This window comes from Endocarpon pusillum, assembly GCF_000464535.1.
Source record: "Endocarpon pusillum Z07020 unplaced genomic scaffold C658955, whole genome shotgun sequence".
Classification (NCBI taxonomy): Eukaryota; Fungi; Ascomycota; class Eurotiomycetes; order Verrucariales; family Verrucariaceae; genus Endocarpon; species Endocarpon pusillum.
The window spans coordinates 71,060-90,385 of record NW_006913436.1 but is presented as its reverse complement, the minus strand read 5'-3'; the positions used below and the strand labels follow the sequence as shown (position 1 = coordinate 90,385).

Below are 19,326 nucleotides of genomic sequence, written 5' to 3'. Positions count from 1 at the left end.
CATAGCATCCTATAAAGCATTTAACAGCCGCTGTTCTATTATTAAGCTTAATAGTATCCACTCAGAATTGGTAGAATGCGTACAGAGTAAAATAAGCAGAATTTGCAGGATGAACAAAATTCGTGCAAAATAGTGACAGGGATGCTGATAGGGATATGTATGTAAAAAACGCGTTTGTAAGATATCTTGACCAAGGGAAGGAACAAAAATAAAGCCTGTAGCCGTAGTACTTACTGGTAGTGAAATCTTCGAGATTGGTGCTTGGCGCCAGGTCAGAGGGAGGCTCCAGGTCACGTGGTCCGGTTCATGCAAGGCTTCCGGAACTTGACGTGGCATCGCTCCTAGTAAGCAGTTGATCTTACGCCTCGTGCGCGTTGACATCTTTCCCTACGACTCCAGCATCAACGATATTGCCGGCATCACGGGCGGCCAGCATCGCCTCTACTACGCCCAAGTTACTCGTTGCTGCCATCCTACACGTGCACACGATCTTCCTCTTGTGTCACTGCGCAGCTCCCGATAAGCGGTTCGGAATAGCCCTCTAAATCACTATTCCAGCTCTTCTTTCAACATCTACTTCGAATCGCACTGTCAGGTCAGATGGTGGGCCTCATCTCTGCCGCTGGCCTTATTGGCTTCCTGGCCGAGCCAGATCCGGAGCTCAGAGTTTTTGCCCTCAAACAGCTCGATACTCAGGTTGATCTTCTCTGGACCGAAATTGCCAACTCAATCAGCCAAATGTAAGCGCCTCGAAATTCCAATCTGTGTAGCTAGCAATAATCGCTAATCCTAACACTTTCAGTGAAGAGCTATATGAAGATGAATCCTTTTCGGAAAGGGAGCTCGCTGCTCTCGTAGCCGCGAAAGTGTATTATCACCTTGGAGAATATAATGAAAGCATGGCATTCGCCTTGGGCGCTGGGAAGCTTTTTAGCCTTGATCAGACTGGAGAATTCGAAGACACGATCATTTCGAAGTGCGTTGACACTTACATCGCACTTTCAGCAAGCCGGGATCCTTCTCTTGCTGCCACCAGCAGCAACCAACAGCCTTTACAACTGTCGACTGCCTTTCCTCAACATGGTGATGGTGCGGCAAATACTGCGGCAAGTCTGACTTCACCGACCACTCCATTCTCCCAATCGGCCTTGCCTTCAAGATCGCTTCTGTCCCGCGAAAATACCGCCTCTTTCGACCAAGCCCCTACCGATACTGGTACTGGTCTGCATGGTAGCCCCGAGTCTATCATCCAGCAACGCGGAATACAGAAGCAGCTGCAAAGAATTATCGAACAGCTTTTTGAGCGATGTTTCCAATCAAAGCGATATCGGCAGGTTGTAGGTATTGCCATCGAGGCACGAAATCTTGACATCCTCAGGCGCGTCATTCTTCGGGCCAGCGAAGACGAGAAGAAGGAAAGTGGTGAAGTCACACGGTACGGAAAGGAGCTCATGGATTACATCCTGGATATTTGTATGAGCGTTGTGCAGGAACGAGGATTGCGGAACGAGGTAGGCTGACCTCATACACACCCACACATAGCTTGCTGACTCCTTGCAGATTCTGCAGTTGATACTAGAACTCCTCAACGACATACCTTCCCCCGACTATTTCTCGATCGCCAAATGCGTAGTTTACCTGGATCAGCACTCAATGGCATCGGACATACTGCGGCAATTAGTGGAAAGAGGTGATGCTCGATCACTTGCAGTCGCTTACCAGATCTCGTTTGATCTCTATGACAATAGCACACAGGAATTCCTAAAGAAAGTTCGTGCCGAATTGGAAGAGCTCATTCCATCCGAAGAAGGGTCCAAGCCTGTCGAGGAGAACACTGATGACAAGATGGAAGCTGAAGCAGACGATGCCCAGGAATCTGATCGGCTCCTACAACAACCAGAGGATCAGCCCGCTGCGCCGAAATCTTCCTCGCTCGAAAATGACGCTAAGTTATCCAAAGAGGCTCGAGCAGCTGTTCGTGCGGTAAGACAGATTTTGGATGGCGTCAACACGATTCAACTGAGTCTAGAATTTTTATTTCGAAGCAATCGTGCAGAGATGTCGATCCTCAACAAAGTAAAAGACAGCTTAGAGGCCCGCAACTCGATCTACCACACCGCAGTGACATTATCCAACGCCTTCATGCATGCCGGTACCACCCACGACAAGTTTTTCCGAGACAATCTGGAGTGGTTAGGAAAGGCCGTCAACTGGTCCAAATTCACCGCAACTGCTGCACTTGGGGTTATACACCGAGGCAATTTGACTCAAGGCCAAAAGTTACTTGCTCCATACCTGCCCAAGGACAACCCATCTGGAGCACCCAATACGGGCTCATTTTACAGCCAAGGTGGCTCGCTGTACGCCTTTGGCTTGATATACGCGAACCATGAAGGCTGGGCTGTGGATCTGATCAGGGACCACTTCAAGAAAGCAACGGAAGAAGTTGTCCAGCATGGCGGAGCCCTGGGTCTCGGTGTTGCAGGTATGGGCACCGGGGACGAAGGCATCTATGATGATCTCAAAGGTGTGCTCTATACAGATTCGGCTATCAATGGAGAGGCGGTGGGTCTGTCTATGGGCTTGATCATGCTGGGTTCAGGCAATCTGAAAGCTTTGGAAGACATGATCCAATACGCGCATGACACCCAGCACGAGAAGATTGTCAGGGGGCTGGCAATGGGTATGGCCTTGATAATGTATGGCCGCCAGGAGAGCGCAGATGAACTCATCAATGGCTTACTGAGTGATCCGGATCCGACTCTACGATACGGCGGCATCATGACCATCGCTCTGGCATATTGTGGCACTGGTAGCAACAAGGCGGTCCGAAAGCTCCTTCATGTGGCGGTTAGCGACGTTAGCGACGACGTCCGACGCGTTGCCGTCATGAGCTTGGGTTTCGTTCTATTCCGAAAGTACAATAGTGTCCCTCGCATGGTCGAGCTTCTTGCTGAGTCTTACAACCCGCACGTTCGTTATGGTGCTGCGATGGCACTTGGGATCTCCTGTGCCGGTACTGGTCTTGATGAGGCCATTGACCTGCTCGAGCCCTTGCTAAAAGATCCCACCGACTTCGTTCGCCAGGGTGCATTGATCTCGTTGGCGATGGTCCTCATTCAGCAAAACGAGGCCATGAATTCTAAAGTCGGCACCATTCGAAAAACAATGCAGAAAATCATCAGCGATCGTCATGAAGACGCGATGGCCAAGTTTGGCTGTGCCATTGCTATGGGGATCATTGATGCGGGAGGTCGAAACTGCACCATCAGCTTACAGACCCAGACTGGGAATCTCAACATGCAGGGCATTGTGGGCGCCGCGGTCTTCACACAATACTGGTATTGGTTCCCATTGACACATTTCCTGTCCCTCAGCTTTACCCCTACCGCTGTGATAGGTGTGGACCAGAAGTTGGAGGTGCCTGTGTTCAAGTTCCATTGCAATACTCGGCCAAGCTTGTTCGACTACCCACCTGAACAACAAGCCAAGACCGACGAAGCTCCCGAGAAGGTCAAAACCGCGGTATTATCGACCACAGCGCAAGCCAAGCGAAGAGCGCAGCGCAAGGAGAAGCAACAGCGGCGGGAGAGCATGGATGTGGATCAGCCGGCACCACCTACACCCAAGATTTCGACAGGAGACAAGGACGAGGACAAGATGGATACAGACGAGGTGGCTGTCAAAGAAGACGACGCCAAAGAGACGGAGAAGAAGGACCCCAAAAACGGAGAGAAGGAGAGTGCGCCAGCGGAGGGTCTCAAAAAGAAAATGGAGAAAGAGAAGGTGGGCTATGAAATGAAGAACATGTCGCGGGTTCTACCTGCTCAGCTCAAGTACCTCACCTTTACCGATTCTCGGTACGTTCCAGTCAAGCGACCGACAGGTGGCGTGATCCTCGTTCTCGATACTCAACCAGAAAAGGAAAGAGAGATCATTGAGCTGAAAGCTACCAAAGTGGAGACCAAACCAGCGCCTGCAGCACAAGGGCCTGCCTCTCAAGCTCAGGGCTCTGACCACGCAGCTCCGCAAACCCCAGCTCAGCAGCCGACGACTAATACAGGTGGAGCAGCTGCCGCTGCTGGAGTCTTGACAGCCATAGACGAAGATGAAGAAGGCGCTGAGGAGGCGCCTCTACCTGACGAATTCGATTACCATTCCGACAATGAGGGAGATGGAGAGCAGTAAGTGGGCAAGCTTTTCGCCTAGTTGGCGGCCCATTGTATTATCTAGAATTACTTCAGCCCTGCAGGGATGTTGAGTGCCTGCTTACGCAGCATACCCAGTCGCCATGTGTTTCTACCTAGACAATAATATCCTTGACCTGCTCATGCTTTCTACCTGTTTCTTAACCAGGTTCTCTGGCCAAATCACGTGTAGATATCTAGTTGTCCAGGGATACATGTGGTTCTTTGCTCTAACTCGTAGCCTTTTTCGGTACACAACACGCGGAGATGTGACAACCTCGGCATCGAGAGAGGCTCGGCTTCTTCTACAGCTTGTCCTAACTCAACCTTGGTGTCGGACATGTACCGGATTCTTTACAATCACTTGACCCTGCTGTGCACCAAAACTCGACGTTCCCGATCAGATGACCGCTAGTTCAGACTCGTGAAAGCTGTAGTTCTTCGCAATCAGGGTTGGGTTGTGTGGAGAGGCCCTATCACCTAGTCCTTGAGCTTGGCCCGCGTTCATCTCAGCCGCTGGCATGTGAAGGTTGAACTCCGCCAGGAACCATCAATCTGCCGAACAATAACACCTACCCTTCGCTCTCCTTTCGCCCTCTCCGTCCCTTCGACTCAGTCAGGCTTTCATCACCTTTTGCCCTCTCTGAATATCTTTGCTCGCTCATACAATCCTCGTAACCATGTCCAAAACCTTCTCACAAAACGATGTCGCATCGCATAACAAGGGGGACAACTTGTGGATCATCGTTGATGAAGATGTCTACGATTTGACCAAATTTCAAGAAGAACATCCTGGTAAGCCGATCGCCTCCTGATATTGCTATGTTCCCTGCTGACAATTTACAGGTGGCAAGAAGAGTAAGCCTCACACGAAGACAGCCAAGCGGACCACCTTCTAATGATCTTCTAGTTTTGCAAAGAGTAGCTGGCAAGGATGCTTCGAAGCAGTTTTGGAAATACCACAACGACAGCATTCTGAAAAAATACAAGTCACAATTGCAGGTTGGCTCACTTGACAGCAAGAAAGCCGCCGCTGCTCCGCCAACGCCACCGGCAACGCCTCCGCCGACAGAAAAGAAGGAGAAAGTGGTGCCATCCGCAGAATCGGGCACCGTCGCGCCAGTTCCGGGCCCAGCGGCCGTGGAAGAGGCCGAAGCCCTCGATTCATATGGTTCCTTGATTCCATTTGCTGATCCATCTTGGTATCAAGGTGTACGTTATAGGCAGCCTTGAAGGGTAAAGAGACTACAGGCTGACGTGACGACAGTATCACTCTCCCTACTTCAACGAAACACATGCCGCTCTCAGAGACGAAGTAAGGCAATGGGTTGAGAGCGAGATCGAACCGAATGTGACTGAATGGGATGAAGCAAAGAAGGTACCAGAAACGATATACAAGCAGATGGGCGAGAGAGGATATCTTGCTGGCTTGATGGGTGTACATTATCCGACACACTTAACCTCTACAAGAGTCAAGAGCGTACCTCCGGAAAAGTGGGATCTCTTCCACGAAATGCTTTTGACAGATGAGATTTCACGATGTGGAAGCGGCGGTCTCGTGTGGAATCTCATTGGCGGCTTTGGTATCGGTGGCCCTCCAGTCATCAAATTTGGTAAGAAAGAGCTTGTGCGGCGGATCCTCCCAGGCATCCTGGCTGGTGACAAGCGCATCTGCCTCGCTATTACCGAGCCTGATGCTGGAAGTGATGTTGCCAACCTGACATGCGAAGCTAAGCTCTCTGAAGATGGCAAGCATTATATTGTCAATGGAGAAAAAAAGTGGATTACCAACGGAATTTGGTGTGACTACTTCACTACTGCTGTCCGCACCGGTGGACCAGGCATGAATGGTGTCAGCGTACTCCTTATCGAGCGAACCGAAGGCGTGAGCACGAGGAGAATGGATTGCCAGGGCGTCTGGAGCAGTGGTACTACGTACATCACGTTTGAAGATGTGAAAGTGCCAGTAGAGAACTTGATCGGCAAGGAAAACCAGGGATTCAAAGGTGAGTCGCACCCCTTTCTGCCACCTGGCTATGCTCTAACCTGATACAGTCGTCATGACCAATTTCAACCATGAGCGCATTGGTATTATCATCCAATGCTTGCGATTCTCCCGTGTCTGCTTCGAAGAATCAATGAAGTATGCGAACAAAAGAAAGACGTTTGGCAAAAAACTGATTGAGCATCCTGTCATCCGCCTGAAGCTCGCCCACATGGCTCGGCAAATTGAGGCCTCCTACAATTGGCTTGAGAACCTTGTCTACCAATGCGAGAAGATGAACGAGATGGAGGCTATGCTTAGGCTCGGTGGTGCAATTGCCGGCCTCAAAGCGCAAGCTACAGTCACCTTCGAATTCTGTGCTCGAGAAGCCAGTCAGATCTTTGGCGGCCTCAGCTACAGCAGAGGAGGTCAAGGTGCTAAAGTGGAGAGACTCTACCGAGATGTGAGGGCCTATGCTATTCCAGGTGGAAGCGAGGAGATCATGCTGGATCTAAGCATTCGACAGAGCATGAGAGTTCACAAGGCACTGGGTATGAAATTGTAGTACACGAGGGACTTGTTTTGTACAGTTAGGGATTGTTGCTTTGCTGGCCACCACGTGCCGCTGTTATCGGCCACCTCAGCATCAATACTCACGCCAAGTTATAGTTATATCATGTGTGGGCATTAGTTAAAGAACAATCTTCACAGAAAATCTCGCAACTTTTCTCCTTGCATCCCGCGGAATGCACACTGATGCATCATCCAAGGTTCCAGACACCTATGCTTTGCGGACGTCCACTTTCTACTATGACCAGTTTCCGCCCCGCAAGCAAGGCTGGAATCTCGTTCATGAGTGGAGGCTGGCCAATGCTCAGATACTGACGACATGGAATGCTCGCGTCGTGTTCGAAAGTTTATTCCTGATCTCCTCGAAGATTAAGCAAGTAGATGGACCCTTCCGATTGGTATGACCATGGCATGATCGCCGCGGATCAATTCATGCCCACCGCCAATGGCTTCACGATGACCTCAAATGGTCCCTCTTCTGTTGGGGAGACATCCCGAAACCGAAGGCAATCTGCATCAATCTGGTCAGGCGTCTTCACTGACTGTCGAGACTGATATCACAGCGTGGAGTCCGATCGATCGTTCAGACCCACGCTATGCATTGACTAAGATCTAGCCAAGGGTCGTGAGCGGTGGAGTAAGTATATCCACTTAAATTGTCCCTGAGCCGCTCTCCAATGATGTGGCTCTCAACGTCAGACTGAGGCCCACTGCGACGATTTCCATGGTCAATTTTCAAAGGAGCTGATTCATTTGGGCAAAGCATTGGACAAAGGTCTCCAGGGCTACGTCAAACTACCAATTATCACACTGAGATGTGATTTGTTCGATCATCTGCCATGTTCTAACGTCACAAGTGTTTGCTAAAAGACGCATGGATGAAGTTCTGTATCCGCTGTTAGTACTAATCGAGATTGGTACTGCTAGCTATCGATCATGACCACGGGAACACTGTGATCGTACCTGCATACGGGCCATGTCATGACGGTGATGATGAAATGATGATGTCTGTGGTCTGCGCCTTCTTTGCTCAGTAATGTCAGCAGCTATGTTAAGAAGGCAAGTGGTAGCTGAGACACAGAGTATATAGAGCTGGCGGTTGGATCACTTTTCTCTGACAACTTGTTTCCCCAAACCAAATCATAATCCAAGACTACATCAAAACCAAACCGAATTAAACATGTCGAACTACAAGCCTACTGGTATGTCTACTTCAATTACCCTTGAACCTTCCCCTTCAACAACGAAGACCGTGCAATCGGAACTTCCTCATAGTTACCTAGTCCTTCCCTCGATCGTTACTGATTTTCCTTCCAGAGCACGACGGCCTCAAGGAGGATGGTACTGAGGACAAGCGCGTCGGTACCGGAGAGTTTGCCCATGGCAAGGTTGATCCCTCTGAGGCGGGCAAGAAGGGTGGTGAGACTGGTGGTAGTGCCGGTGGCCAGGCCAGTGGCGGTACCAGCGGAAGCGGTACCAGTGGAAGCGGTCAATTCGCTGGCGGCAAAGTCGATCCAGTCGAGGCAGGAAGAAAGGGTGGACAGTCATCTTAGCTGTCTCACTACACACTGTTATGAAAAGTTCCTTCAGCCCAGTTCTCAAGAGCACTTCAAAGGCTGCAAACGTGGCTAATCAATCCAATCTCACTTTGGTCACTCAGTAATTTTTCCCTGACGCTTGTTGTAAACTCCATACAATTGTGCTTATTACTCTTTCCATGCCATGGCACGTATTGCTTGGCATCAGAATCTCTTCTATTTGTTCAAAGTTGATCAAGATCCGCAGATGCAGCAAAATGTCGGTTTACAGTAGAGCGTTCTGATATTAAAACTTTAGGCAAAACATATACCTGCACGATCTCGACCTTGTTGTTTGCTGCTCAAGTAATGGCCTCTTTGCAACCCTACTAAATGATTGCATAACTGTTCTCTTTGAGATACGTATCCACCAAGATTTCAAACCAGTGGAACTAGACCAATATGTCCCGTTACTGTCCTTTACTCATCTACACATCGGACGCATACACATGCAGCACTTCCCGAAGAAATTGCTCCGTCCCATTGAGCATCTGATTCGAGACAACGGAAGACTTGACCGATCACACAGTGTTCTCGTCTCGAACCCACACAGGCGGCAGAACGTTCACGGAACCTCTGACATTCGTGTCAGCCGCTGCTCATGAAGGAGTAAGTGGCCTGACGAAACTGCTTCTGCGGACTTTACGTCCGTAATTCTCATGAGCAAATGGGTCGGGGTCAAATTACTTTTGGACATGATGTGTCTGCAAACAGACTCGGTGCGCCTCAGCGGATGTCCCCTGTACTTCCCCGAAATCAGGGTCTAGCTAAATCTTGGCTAGGCTCACTTTTAGGGACCGTTAAGGAGTTCTTCCAGCTGTCATACTACGTATGCATCCTATCATTAATTATTGCAGAGGGAGGTTTTGCCAACGCACGTCCCTCCTCGTACTTGTCTCCTACCTCAGCATTTGGCTTCAAATCATGGGCTGAAATTGATTAATCTTGGATTGCGCACAGTTTCGGTATTCCCGCCACGGAGAAAGTTCAAACTATCATTTCTCAGTGATCTCCTGCTGGTTGCGAAAACAGGTCAAGGCTGCCACTGCCGACTTGGAGAATGGTCACCCGTATCTTTGGTTCTTCCTTTGGTTCTTCCACTGTTATCTGCCTTGCCGTGTCGATGTGCTGAAAGGTAGAGTGGCTGAGTAAGATGATCAAATCGGAATTACCTGTAAATACTTATAGGATCTTACTCTTACGTTGAAAGCCTGGTTATTGACCCGGAACCGTAATCGGCCGGTGTGCATCTGGGAACTTGAGGTTTCAATCGGTGATGAAGCGCAACACGATGCTCTAAAATTGTCCTTTTGTCAATGTCTAATCAGAGTACGGAAAAGGGTAATGCAATTTTCAGAACCACCGCTCGTTCAGGGGCGCCAGTTCATGCTTCCACTCTTCAGAACACATACGATCCCAGCAGATCTTCAAGGCCTATCCGATCTGGTACACGGATCTACAGGTACGCGATGGATTAATTCGATCGTACAGAGCATCGTGAAGGTCGATCCATGGTGGATATCGACTAGATGTCAGACAAGCAAAGGCCGGTACCCATCGGAGCAGCGCAGCCTTATTCATCATCATCAATACTAGCATGTGATCGTGACTTATTGCCCTTTTCAGCTTGCTTTGGCGGATTTTGTCGAATGAGAAGGCCGTGTCTGCGCCATCTCTCACTGGCCACAATCAAGCGACGTCAGCGGGGTAAGTAACTCTGTCAAGGCGGGGCACTGCAAGTGCACTGCTCATCAAGCAAGAGTCCGAAGCAAGTCATCGAAGCTTGTGTAAGCGTCCCATCTTACTCGCCTAACTTGCAGCATTCTTTGCAGGGCTTCCCGCTTTGGTATCACCACGGGCTGAATGCTCCCAAGTCTGCGCTTGCAAGTGCAGAATGAGGAGCCTACAAATAGCAACGTCTTCCCGGGCAGTTCTGGTCTCGCAACCCATCATCCACACGACCATTTCCCTGTATCAGTAAACTTCCAATCGAACAATCCTTGAAGATATTCGGTGTTTCTACAGCGATATAAACCAAATTCGACCAAACATCAACCCAGCATCTGCCAACATGTGGATGAAGCAAGTTGGCTACAAGCCCCGTTCCAGTTCAATGTCCTCAGCTACCAGCGATACCGAGGCGAACAAGGTCTCCTCAAGCAACGATAACCAACTCAGTGGAACTGTCAAACGTGGTGGAACAAGCGACACGCCCAGCTTTGCAACCAATTCGAACCCTTCGAGCCCTACCAGCCCTACAGGTGCAGCTGGAAGAAGAAGGGTACGTCCGGGTTCCTCTCAAGACGTGTGCAATCTGTGATCGCTCTTATTGGCAGAAATCATTATGTTAAATCCAACCCTGCCCTATATCCATCAAGATGGCTGCATTCCAAATATGTCGTCTTCCTCGCATCTCTCGCTCTCAACCCAATGTTACAATATTTTGTCCTTGTCCTTTCATTCTTTTGTATCAATTACTAATATGTTTACTTTCACAGTCCTCGGCAGGCAATTACGCTGGCCTATCGGGCCTCAAGCGGAATTCTCAAGATGGAAAACTAGCCAGCTATATGGAGCAGAAGCCGGGCGGTGGTGGTGTGCTCAGCGGCTTGTGGGAGAACTTCACCAGAAAATGAGAACCATCAATACCAACCGGGAAAGGGAAGCGCATGGGACTGTCAAGGTATAGGGTACTGGAGACCGCAATCACCTTAACTTTACGGTGCTTATGTGGTTCCGTGGGGTTTGTTGATGACATTTCACGAGACTGGTCTGTGTTGTATTATCGCCATTCACGTTCGATGAATTTGCATTTGCTTCTTACCTTCCTCCACCTGTTGTATTACATAATATTGCTGATAGTTCTCTATGAAGAAGTTTTCATCCAAAAAAAAAAATACAACTGGCCACCAAGATGGTTCTGATTTTGGGCTGGTCTCATGAATCCGACTCCATGTCCTACCAATGATCTTGGATAAATCTCCCATGCTATTGCTTACCAGCCTGAGCCCGTTCTCATTCTTCGTGCCATGGTGACCTGAGGCGCAAGCCTGTTGAACCCATACCCAGCTGCTCTTGAGATACCATGGGCATCATTAAGATCAGTTGAGGTAGCCGATCTGACGGATGGATGGTGTCCTCAGCCGTCATACCGCCTGTACGAAAGAATAAACCCAAATCCCACCCAGAATAGTCCCACTACCATCTTCGGGAAACACTGCACACAGGTGGAGTCTGCGGGACCGAGTGTTTCTGCCTATTACGGACGAAATTTGGTGCCCGTGCCTGGCACTACTAGCATTTCCCTGCGGCTATACGGCATTGGGAGCAACAGAATTTGGGCTGTAAGTGGGTGTCGAGCGAGAAAGAGTCCTTTGCATCCACAAAAGACGGGGTCTAGGGGAGGATGCGTGAAAGCCGGTAAGGAGTAATTGACGCTGAGCGGTAAAATGGACTAAATATCGCTCCTGACTCGCTATCATACTTATATGAGCGAAATTTTGATCTTCTCCAGCTGGCCCCGTTGAAGCGCCTCGCCCTGCATGATCCCATGCACGTACGCTTCACCAACCATTTCGTAATATGCACTGCTGCTCCTGCCATCTTCAGCCGGAGCTATAGGTCGTAGTATGAAGGGCACTCGTGCACCTAGGAGAACAAAGATGTGGTCTCCTGGCCTTAGGGACTTTGGTCCAAGGCCCAGGAGGTTCCCAGCAGTTCGAAATATACGGCGAACCGCGAAGACAGTGCTGGATTGGCGAGCAAATGGGGTTGCTTTCGCTTCTTCGCACAGCACTTTTTGTCGGGTTGCCTCTGTTCTGGCGTCTTCGTCGTTGGGAAGAGCATGCAATTCGGAGTCTGCTCGTTTTTCCATGGCCTCGCCAATGGATATGTAGACATCCTTGCGTTGCAGCGTTTCGCCAAAAGAAGGGATGAGGCTGGCCGCCAGATCGGTAGATGCTGCTAACGTCGTGAGAGGTTTCATGCATTGCATTGCGGCTTGGTATGCCTGCTCTCCCCGTTTCTGCGCTCTGAGCAAGAACATGGAGTTGTGCATGAGTAGGTGCTCGTGGAAGGATTCCCCTAGCGCCCCTGTCGCGGGACAAGCACCGCCGGCGTCGAAATCTGCTATCAGCGTTCTCCAGAAGACTTCAACACGATCCTGGCCAGTTCTAATGTAAAACTTTGGCATCTTCAATAAGAGCGCAGCAGACTTCTCGAAGGGTCCACCACGTATCCCAGCTGAGGTGTCATCATCACCGAGGTCGGTTACAGTGTCAATCCAATACCCAAAAAGGCGTAGTGTCTCTTGATTTGAAGCCGGCAATAGCTCTGGCACAGCCCTTCTCGAGGTATTGAAGATGTCTCCTGTGGCATGCCTCGCAAGGGCAGTTGGTACTGCGACGGTCATATCTGGAACCCACGACGGGAGATCTGTACGTTTTCGTAGCGATCTGTCATCAACATTTGAGAGCATAAGAAGCGATTTGGAGTGGGCAAGGAGTGATTTAGTATTGGCAATGTACACTTCTGCAATGGATTTGGTGTAGTCTGGCCTGATCAGCGGGTTGGGCAGCTTTGGCTCTGCTATATCGCAGAGTCTCGAGATAATTCCATAGAGAGCGAAGAATTTGTCTCGAGGATCCGTGGCAGACCGGCTTCGTATCGCATAGATAAGATGATCAATGTATCCTATGGTCAGGTCCATGTTGTCGCTACCTCCAGCAATATTACCAAGATAGATCTGATAGCTGGGATCTCTTTTGAAGATTAGCTGTCTCAGCTTCATTGTAGAGATAGTGCTGTTGCCCGGAATAAGATTCGAGTGCCTGTTGGCATACCTATTGTTCCACGACAACAAATCTTGCCAGTCTGACATCTGTAAGTGTTTTAGAAAAGCGCTCAAGCTCTTCCATGATATCTTTGTCGCGCCGCAGTAGATATCAATATCCCTAGGAAGCAATATCTCTTGTAATGTCCACGCCCGGGAAAACCAACGCCGCTCGAGGAATTCTGCAAGACCATTCCAAATGTAATCAGGGATCACTTCAGTGCCGAGTCTTGAGTAGATCTGTGGATTTGTGAAGCTGTGAAAGGAATTGTCCGATTTGTCGCCCTCTCTTTTTACTAAATCTTCAAACTTCGGTAATAGTTCCTCCATCAATTTCATGAACACTTCGAAGTCCCACGCCTCCCAGCCGAGCCACACCAGAACCCTCTGTGCAATCCAGTAGATGTCCCCCATCATTTCGACCTGTGTACCGACTTCGCCCTCGTCTTGCTGGTTAATGCACACTTGGTCGATCCAGCAATATCCATGTTTGCCTAATTGATCGAATCGCCATAAAGCAGAGGCCAAATTAGGCTTGATAAGAAGCTCTTTCCCTTCACAAAGGAGAGGTATAAGCGGAATGCGATCGTACTGTTCATGATCGGATGCATCACCATCAAGCGGAAAGCCGTGTGTGTACGACAATGCAGTGAAAGGCGGTGCGTTATCTAGGTCTACTACCTCCACCTTACATCGAAGGTAACCACCTTTTCGAGGCAGGAAATCGAGAAGCCGAATCTGTCGCGGTTCCTCAAGGGGTGCATATTCGTATGGCGGAGGTCTCTTGAGCAAAGATAGAGGCCAAGTGGCCCACAAGTAGCTCACGGCACTAAGCAAAAGCTCCATCCAGCAACAGGGTTAGCAACCGGATTGTTCCTGCATCGATAGCGCCTGGGCAGGCCTCTCCATATGCCGAGTAGTGGGCCTTGGAAGTCACTTCGATATAGATAATATATATATGAAAAGAAGCAAGATCGAGGATCTGCTGTGCAAGGTGCATGATGTCTCGGCGGCATCTGACACCAACAAGCTGAAACGTCCTTTGTCATTTGTGGATCGCGCATAATAGACGCCCTGCCTTGTTCAGGGTTGGCCAGGGGGTTATTCCTCAAGAGCCTCGTCAATCACCAATGCCAATTGCAAGTTAGGCCAGTTGCTCTAGTATCGTTGCATCTGATGTTGAATCAGAAAGCTGTACTCCTACTCAAGAACATTTCGAACATGCTACCAACGAAGCACTTTAAGGAAGAAAATTTCAAAGCATGAAGAGGTGGTAGAAGACGGAGGTGTAATTCAAAGCGCCTCCTGGAACGGATCGAGGCTGGCCCTTTACCGAATCGGGAAAGCGCCCTTTTGAGGCGCCTGCACTTTACAAGTGCCAAACTTGCTGGGGATGAGTCAACATAATCCAGAGACTTCTCATTCCACAGGATTCAATGCGCTTCGAACTATCTGGTAATAGTGAATCCAATTGAGCCTGCAACCTGAGCGAAGAATAAGCAGCCCTGAGCATGGACTACTCCAAGCTCCCTGTGGGGGCCAGATTCTGGGCCACTCCCCGCTCAGAGAGCCTAGTTTTGTGCCCTTCAGGTTGTTAGGTTCCCATTCCCGGCCCCTACCACTCATGTATGCTTGCCCTTCGATGTGTCACAGTCAAGGTTGCTGTCCACGTACTCTATATTCCCCTGTAACTCGGCTTTCCGCAAGGCTCATACCGGTGGGCTGACATGAAACTCGCCCCAAGTGCAATGAATCATGATGTCCTCTCGATTATATTTCATTCCTATCGCAATACGAAGTACTACTCCTAAATGTTTTCATGTGCAACTAAGTGTGCTTAGTGTTTCCACTGCCGCACATCATGGAACCAGTCTCAATAATTGGCATTACAGCTTCAGCCTTTACACTTGTCGGTCGCCTCAGAAAGACTCTAAATTTTATTTTGCAGCTGTCTACGAAACTCAAATATGCTAATGCTAAGATCACTCTACTCATTGGCTATCTGGCAAGTATAAATGCCGCCATCTTTGAAATAGCCAAGATCATCGAAACGCTTTCCGAATGTACCAAGTATGAGAAGCTGGTAGATTCTCTACATACCACGCTCAAGTGCACGAAACTCTCTCTCTCATTCCTTGAATCGAAGATTGAACGATTGAGATCAGATTCTCAAGATGATACAAGCATGATCAATAAAATCACTATGATTTTGAAGGATGCGGAGTTCAACAAGTACATTAATAGCATCAGCAGTTATATAAATGCCCTTAACCTCTTACTTAATGTTTTGCAAAGGTTTCCCTCTCCCTCTTCAGCTCCGTGCTTTCTAACACTTGGTAGCCGTTCTTTGCTAGAACAACAAGGCACCCTAAACAGCGCAGAAGCTCAGAGTATCATAGAGGCCATGGAAGATGAGACATCCTCCATTTTCTGTATCGCAGATAGCGGATCAATTACGAGTCAACGGAGCAAAGGCTCAGAGTTTTCTGCAGCTTTGGACATATCCTTTCAGTTTGATGCCGAAATACTGAGCTCGAGAATCTACGCTGTCACATATCGGTCGCACCTGAGACAGGTTATTGCTTCTAAAAAGCATGAAGATACCACCCTTATAATAGTAGCTCAAGAGTCTCCGAGAGTCAGGGGGGGTCACACTAACATAGACCTCCTTTCTCTAGACCGACAGGCGGATATCAAAATAAAGAAGCTTACCTTAGGTACGCCGAGAGAGCATCAGCAGGAATACCCTAAGCAACTACCTCTAGTTCCTACAATCAAAAAGATTACCTCCGGCAAGATCAACAGTAACTTAATTTTGAATAGAACAGCTAGGAACCCCCAATCGCAAGAAGAACCCAAAAAGCCATATCCGAAACAGAGTAGCCCCACCCCATTATAAAATAGACCTACAACAGATATAAGAGGTAAAATGTGGCCATCTTTACCAGAGGGTCTACCGCACCGCACTCGTCAGGTCAATGCTTCAAAAGTCAAGCCCTTGGAAACTACAAAGCATGCGGAACTCGTGCACTCTCCCCAATTAAAAATACTTCTCTTAGGCGTCTCGGACAGCGGAAAGTCAATGTTACTGAAAGCCATAAGATTATTCCAAGGAAACCCATGGACAGCAGAGGAACGGGACTCATTTTCAGAAATAATTTTCTTTAACGTATGTAATAGTACTCAGGTTGTCCTAAAGGCCATGGAACATTTGAAGATACCCCTAGGCTCGAGCGAACTTAAGGGTCATGTTCAGACGATTTACACGCAGTCAAAATACCTGGAATCCATGCCGCCAGAGGTTCATTCGGCTATTGCAGCCCTTGCGCGCGATCGAGGCTTTCAGGAGGCCCTCAAACAACGAAACCAACATCACGCCGGTGATAACCTAGATTTGTAAGAGTCCTCGTCGTTACATCAACAAGGCTAGTCAACGCTGATGCAAAAGTCACAGTTTTTTAGATTCAATAGCCCGCCTTTTCTCGCCGGGGTATCTTCCAAGCGACGAAGATATTCTCCGCTCCCAAGTCTCTACTCAAGGCGTAACAGAGACGATATTTACCGCTGAGAAGGGTTCTCAGGGCGATATCCTAAAATTGGATGTTTACGATATTGGAGGTAGTAGGCCTTGCCGTAAAAAGTGGAAACATCTCTTCAAAGAAGCTGATTTGGTTCTCTTCACTGTCGACATTGGATCCTATGACCAAGTCTTTTTCGAAAACCGGTCCACAAACAGTATGCAAGAGGCTCTAATGCTTTGGGACTCAATTGTCAATAGCAGGTGGTTTACCGAGACTACTTTTATCCTCTGCTTTACAAAGCAGGCGAAGCTTGCAGCCAAGATAAAAGACGCTCCTCTAGCGTTGTATTTCCCGGGCTTTGTTGCCAGCGACCTTCCAGATCTCGATAGTGCTACAAATTATATCAATCATTACTTTCTGTCTTTCAGGCAGGCTCCTGAAAGGCCGACCTATACCATGGTTCTGCCAGATCTTCCAACAAAGGAAGATTGGGAAGCAATGAAAAACTTTTTTTGGGAAGTACATGAAAGAAAAATGGAAAAGCTCAGCTCGGGAGCCCACTTTTGAGATAATGCTCACGAGACGGGGGATGATCCAGATTGTCCATGGTGAGGGCGTGTATATATCGGATATCGGTGGTATGGGAAGACGAGAAGGGAGGTTGCATTGCCTCACTGACAACAAAAACACACCCCATCCTCCACCACATATGATGAAGAAGTCATCTTCTCTCTCGCCCTCACAAACACGGGTTCCGATCCGGGCACCCTGATACTCCAGATATACATCTCCCGCATGGACAAAGTTCCGCGGACAAAATTGAGTGGGGTTGGCCAAATTGGTGTCTGGGGAATCTGTCCGCCGCCTGGTACAAGTACGATTAGGATCACAGTGCGTTTTATACGTCCCCACATTTTTACAACAAGAAGTTGAAGATATTTGTCCTTATGGAAGATTTCTATCCTATCGATGGCCCCTTATCCCATCTTATATGAATGATATGCTGAATGACGAATTTCTTTTCTCCGTTGAAAGGTTTTTTTTGGGAAGCTCGCTGTTGGCATCTGTGGGTCGATGGGGAGTGTTCGGCGCTCTAGGGGCTTGACCTAGCTCGTTAGGTAAATCAAAGCGATGCTCCCCTACTCTAGAGAGTGCTTGCATCGGTCTGAACTCTCCGGCCCCACTCCAACGCTCTCCGCATCCCAGACAAGTTCCTTGTCCAAAGCTTCTTAGCTACATTTTAGTGGCAGTCAGCTACTTTTAATGTACAGTTACTACGCAAAAGTCTGGGTACAACCCCCACTTTTACACCAAAACCCGCACTTTTTAAAAGTCTATGTTGACTTTTCCAGTTAAATAATCTATATTAAATTTTTAATATATTATAGAAAATTACTTAGATTAATTTGTACTAGTTAGAATATTATAAATTAAGTACATGTAAACTTATAAAATGATAATGAAGAGAAGCTCTTACGTAGGTACTTTTTTTGGGTGTAAAACTCATAGTTACTAAAATTTGTATCCTTTTCAATTTAGAGGATTAAGTTTTTAATCTCTTTAATAAAAGATAGGATATAAATCTATTAAAGATATTAAATAAGACAAATAAATATTTAGATAAATTACTATATAACTAATAAATAAAATAATGCTATTAACGCCCCGTAATTAAAGTTATTGCTAAGTAAAACATGCGGGTTTTAGTGTAAAACATGCGATGTACCCAGACTTTTGCGTTAGTACTGTACGACTCTGTATTACCTCAAAATATAGAGCGGAATTTTACCCAGACCTTAATTCGTTAAATACAACAAAATACCCACCAGGTAATATCTAATAAACACCAGCTAACTAACCCGTTTCAAGCACCGCTTTTTAACCTAGCCGGCACCCACACATCCAACTGCCGCTGCTTCATACTGTAACAAGAGCAGTCACAGAACATGATAAAATTCTGAGGGATGCGGCTGAAACGCTCGAAACACACAAAAGGGAAGCACCGCAACCGCAACGGACGACTGCACGGCCCTCCGGACCGATGTTTGTAGGTAGCAGCCATAGGAATTTGGGGATCAGAGTCTCGCTATGCATGCATCATTATCAACAACTTCACCCTTTCTTTTTCTTTTTCTTATTCTCGTTTTGAAAATTTAATCTTTGATTTCGGTTGATTCTGATCACTTTGACCTTGCTCTGTTCCTCTGATTCCGTTGAAGCCCATTCGATCTCCTATCAAATAGTTATATCTCATCATTTCTTCCTAAGATATCTGAATTTTTAGTATGTCTCAAGAAACTCACAGTCGACCAGGAGGTGGTTATGGACGACAAGCCCCGATCCGATCATCTAGTGACGAGTCTGGAGCAGCAGCGGCACCAGCAGCAAGGGGACCAACGCTGCCTGCTCAGCGACGAGCAGCATCTGCTTGGACTAGTGGACGCGGCCCTACAGACCGAGAACACCTACCACCACCACGACGGCCTCCAACTGATCGAGCAAATGAACCAGACAAAGAAAACCAACATCGCAGTGGAATCGTTCCAGCAAGGAGACTCGACAGGCCTGCTGGACTGGCTTATATGGAAGGGAATCCGCCAAGGCCTGTAAATCCGGATAACCAGGGCGCGGCCATTGGTCGTAGTACTCAGGTTGT

General features: G+C 48.2%; 7 protein-coding genes across 7 annotated transcripts in view; 6 read left to right on the top strand and 1 right to left on the bottom strand.

The window, feature by feature from the left end:
• Positions 1-600: 600 nt before the first annotated feature.
• EPUS_06477 (uncharacterized protein) lies at positions 601-4,188 on the top strand (the record flags this gene model as incomplete). Its single annotated transcript, XM_007787302.1, has 3 exons — positions 601-740; positions 803-1,511; positions 1,561-4,188. 3 exons carry the CDS (start codon positions 601-603, stop codon positions 4,186-4,188), a joined length of 3,477 nt encoding a protein of 1,158 aa, XP_007785492.1.
• Positions 4,189-4,867: 679 nt separating this feature from the next.
• Positions 4,868-8,294, top strand: EPUS_06476 (uncharacterized protein; the record flags this gene model as incomplete). The annotated part of the gene is made up of 6 exons (XM_007787301.1): positions 4,868-4,982; positions 5,034-5,045; positions 5,098-5,399; positions 5,455-6,193; positions 6,243-6,722; positions 8,059-8,294. The coding sequence occupies 6 exons, from the start codon at positions 4,868-4,870 to the stop codon at positions 8,292-8,294; spliced, it is 1,884 nt and encodes a 627-aa protein (XP_007785491.1).
• Positions 8,295-10,389: 2,095 nt separating this feature from the next.
• On the top strand, positions 10,390-10,954 carry EPUS_06475 (uncharacterized protein; the record flags this gene model as incomplete). The annotated part of the gene is made up of 2 exons (XM_007787300.1): positions 10,390-10,599; positions 10,817-10,954. The coding sequence occupies 2 exons, from the start codon at positions 10,390-10,392 to the stop codon at positions 10,952-10,954; spliced, it is 348 nt and encodes a 115-aa protein (XP_007785490.1).
• An 848-nt stretch (positions 10,955-11,802) lies between these two features.
• EPUS_06474 (uncharacterized protein) lies at positions 11,803-13,995 on the bottom strand (the record flags this gene model as incomplete). The annotated part of the gene is made up of 1 exon (XM_007787299.1): positions 11,803-13,995. One exon carries the CDS (start codon positions 13,993-13,995, stop codon positions 11,803-11,805), a length of 2,193 nt encoding a protein of 730 aa, XP_007785489.1.
• Positions 13,996-15,010: 1,015 nt separating this feature from the next.
• On the top strand, positions 15,011-16,048 carry EPUS_06473 (uncharacterized protein; the record flags this gene model as incomplete). Its single annotated transcript, XM_007787298.1, has 2 exons — positions 15,011-15,381; positions 15,490-16,048. 2 exons carry the CDS (start codon positions 15,011-15,013, stop codon positions 16,046-16,048), a joined length of 930 nt encoding a protein of 309 aa, XP_007785488.1.
• Positions 16,049-16,351: 303 nt separating this feature from the next.
• On the top strand, positions 16,352-17,237 carry EPUS_06472 (uncharacterized protein; the record flags this gene model as incomplete). Its single annotated transcript, XM_007787297.1, has 2 exons — positions 16,352-16,545; positions 16,604-17,237. 2 exons carry the CDS (start codon positions 16,352-16,354, stop codon positions 17,235-17,237), a joined length of 828 nt encoding a protein of 275 aa, XP_007785487.1.
• A 1,718-nt stretch (positions 17,238-18,955) lies between these two features.
• EPUS_06471 (uncharacterized protein) overlaps positions 18,956-19,326 on the top strand; it is a gene marked incomplete at both ends in the record, with an annotated part of 1,152 nt that continues 781 nt past the window's right edge. Inside the window, one exon of the mRNA XM_007787296.1 lies at positions 18,956-19,313. Within this exon, the coding sequence (XP_007785486.1) occupies positions 18,956-19,313 (358 nt within the window). The remainder of the gene's footprint in view (positions 19,314-19,326) is intronic.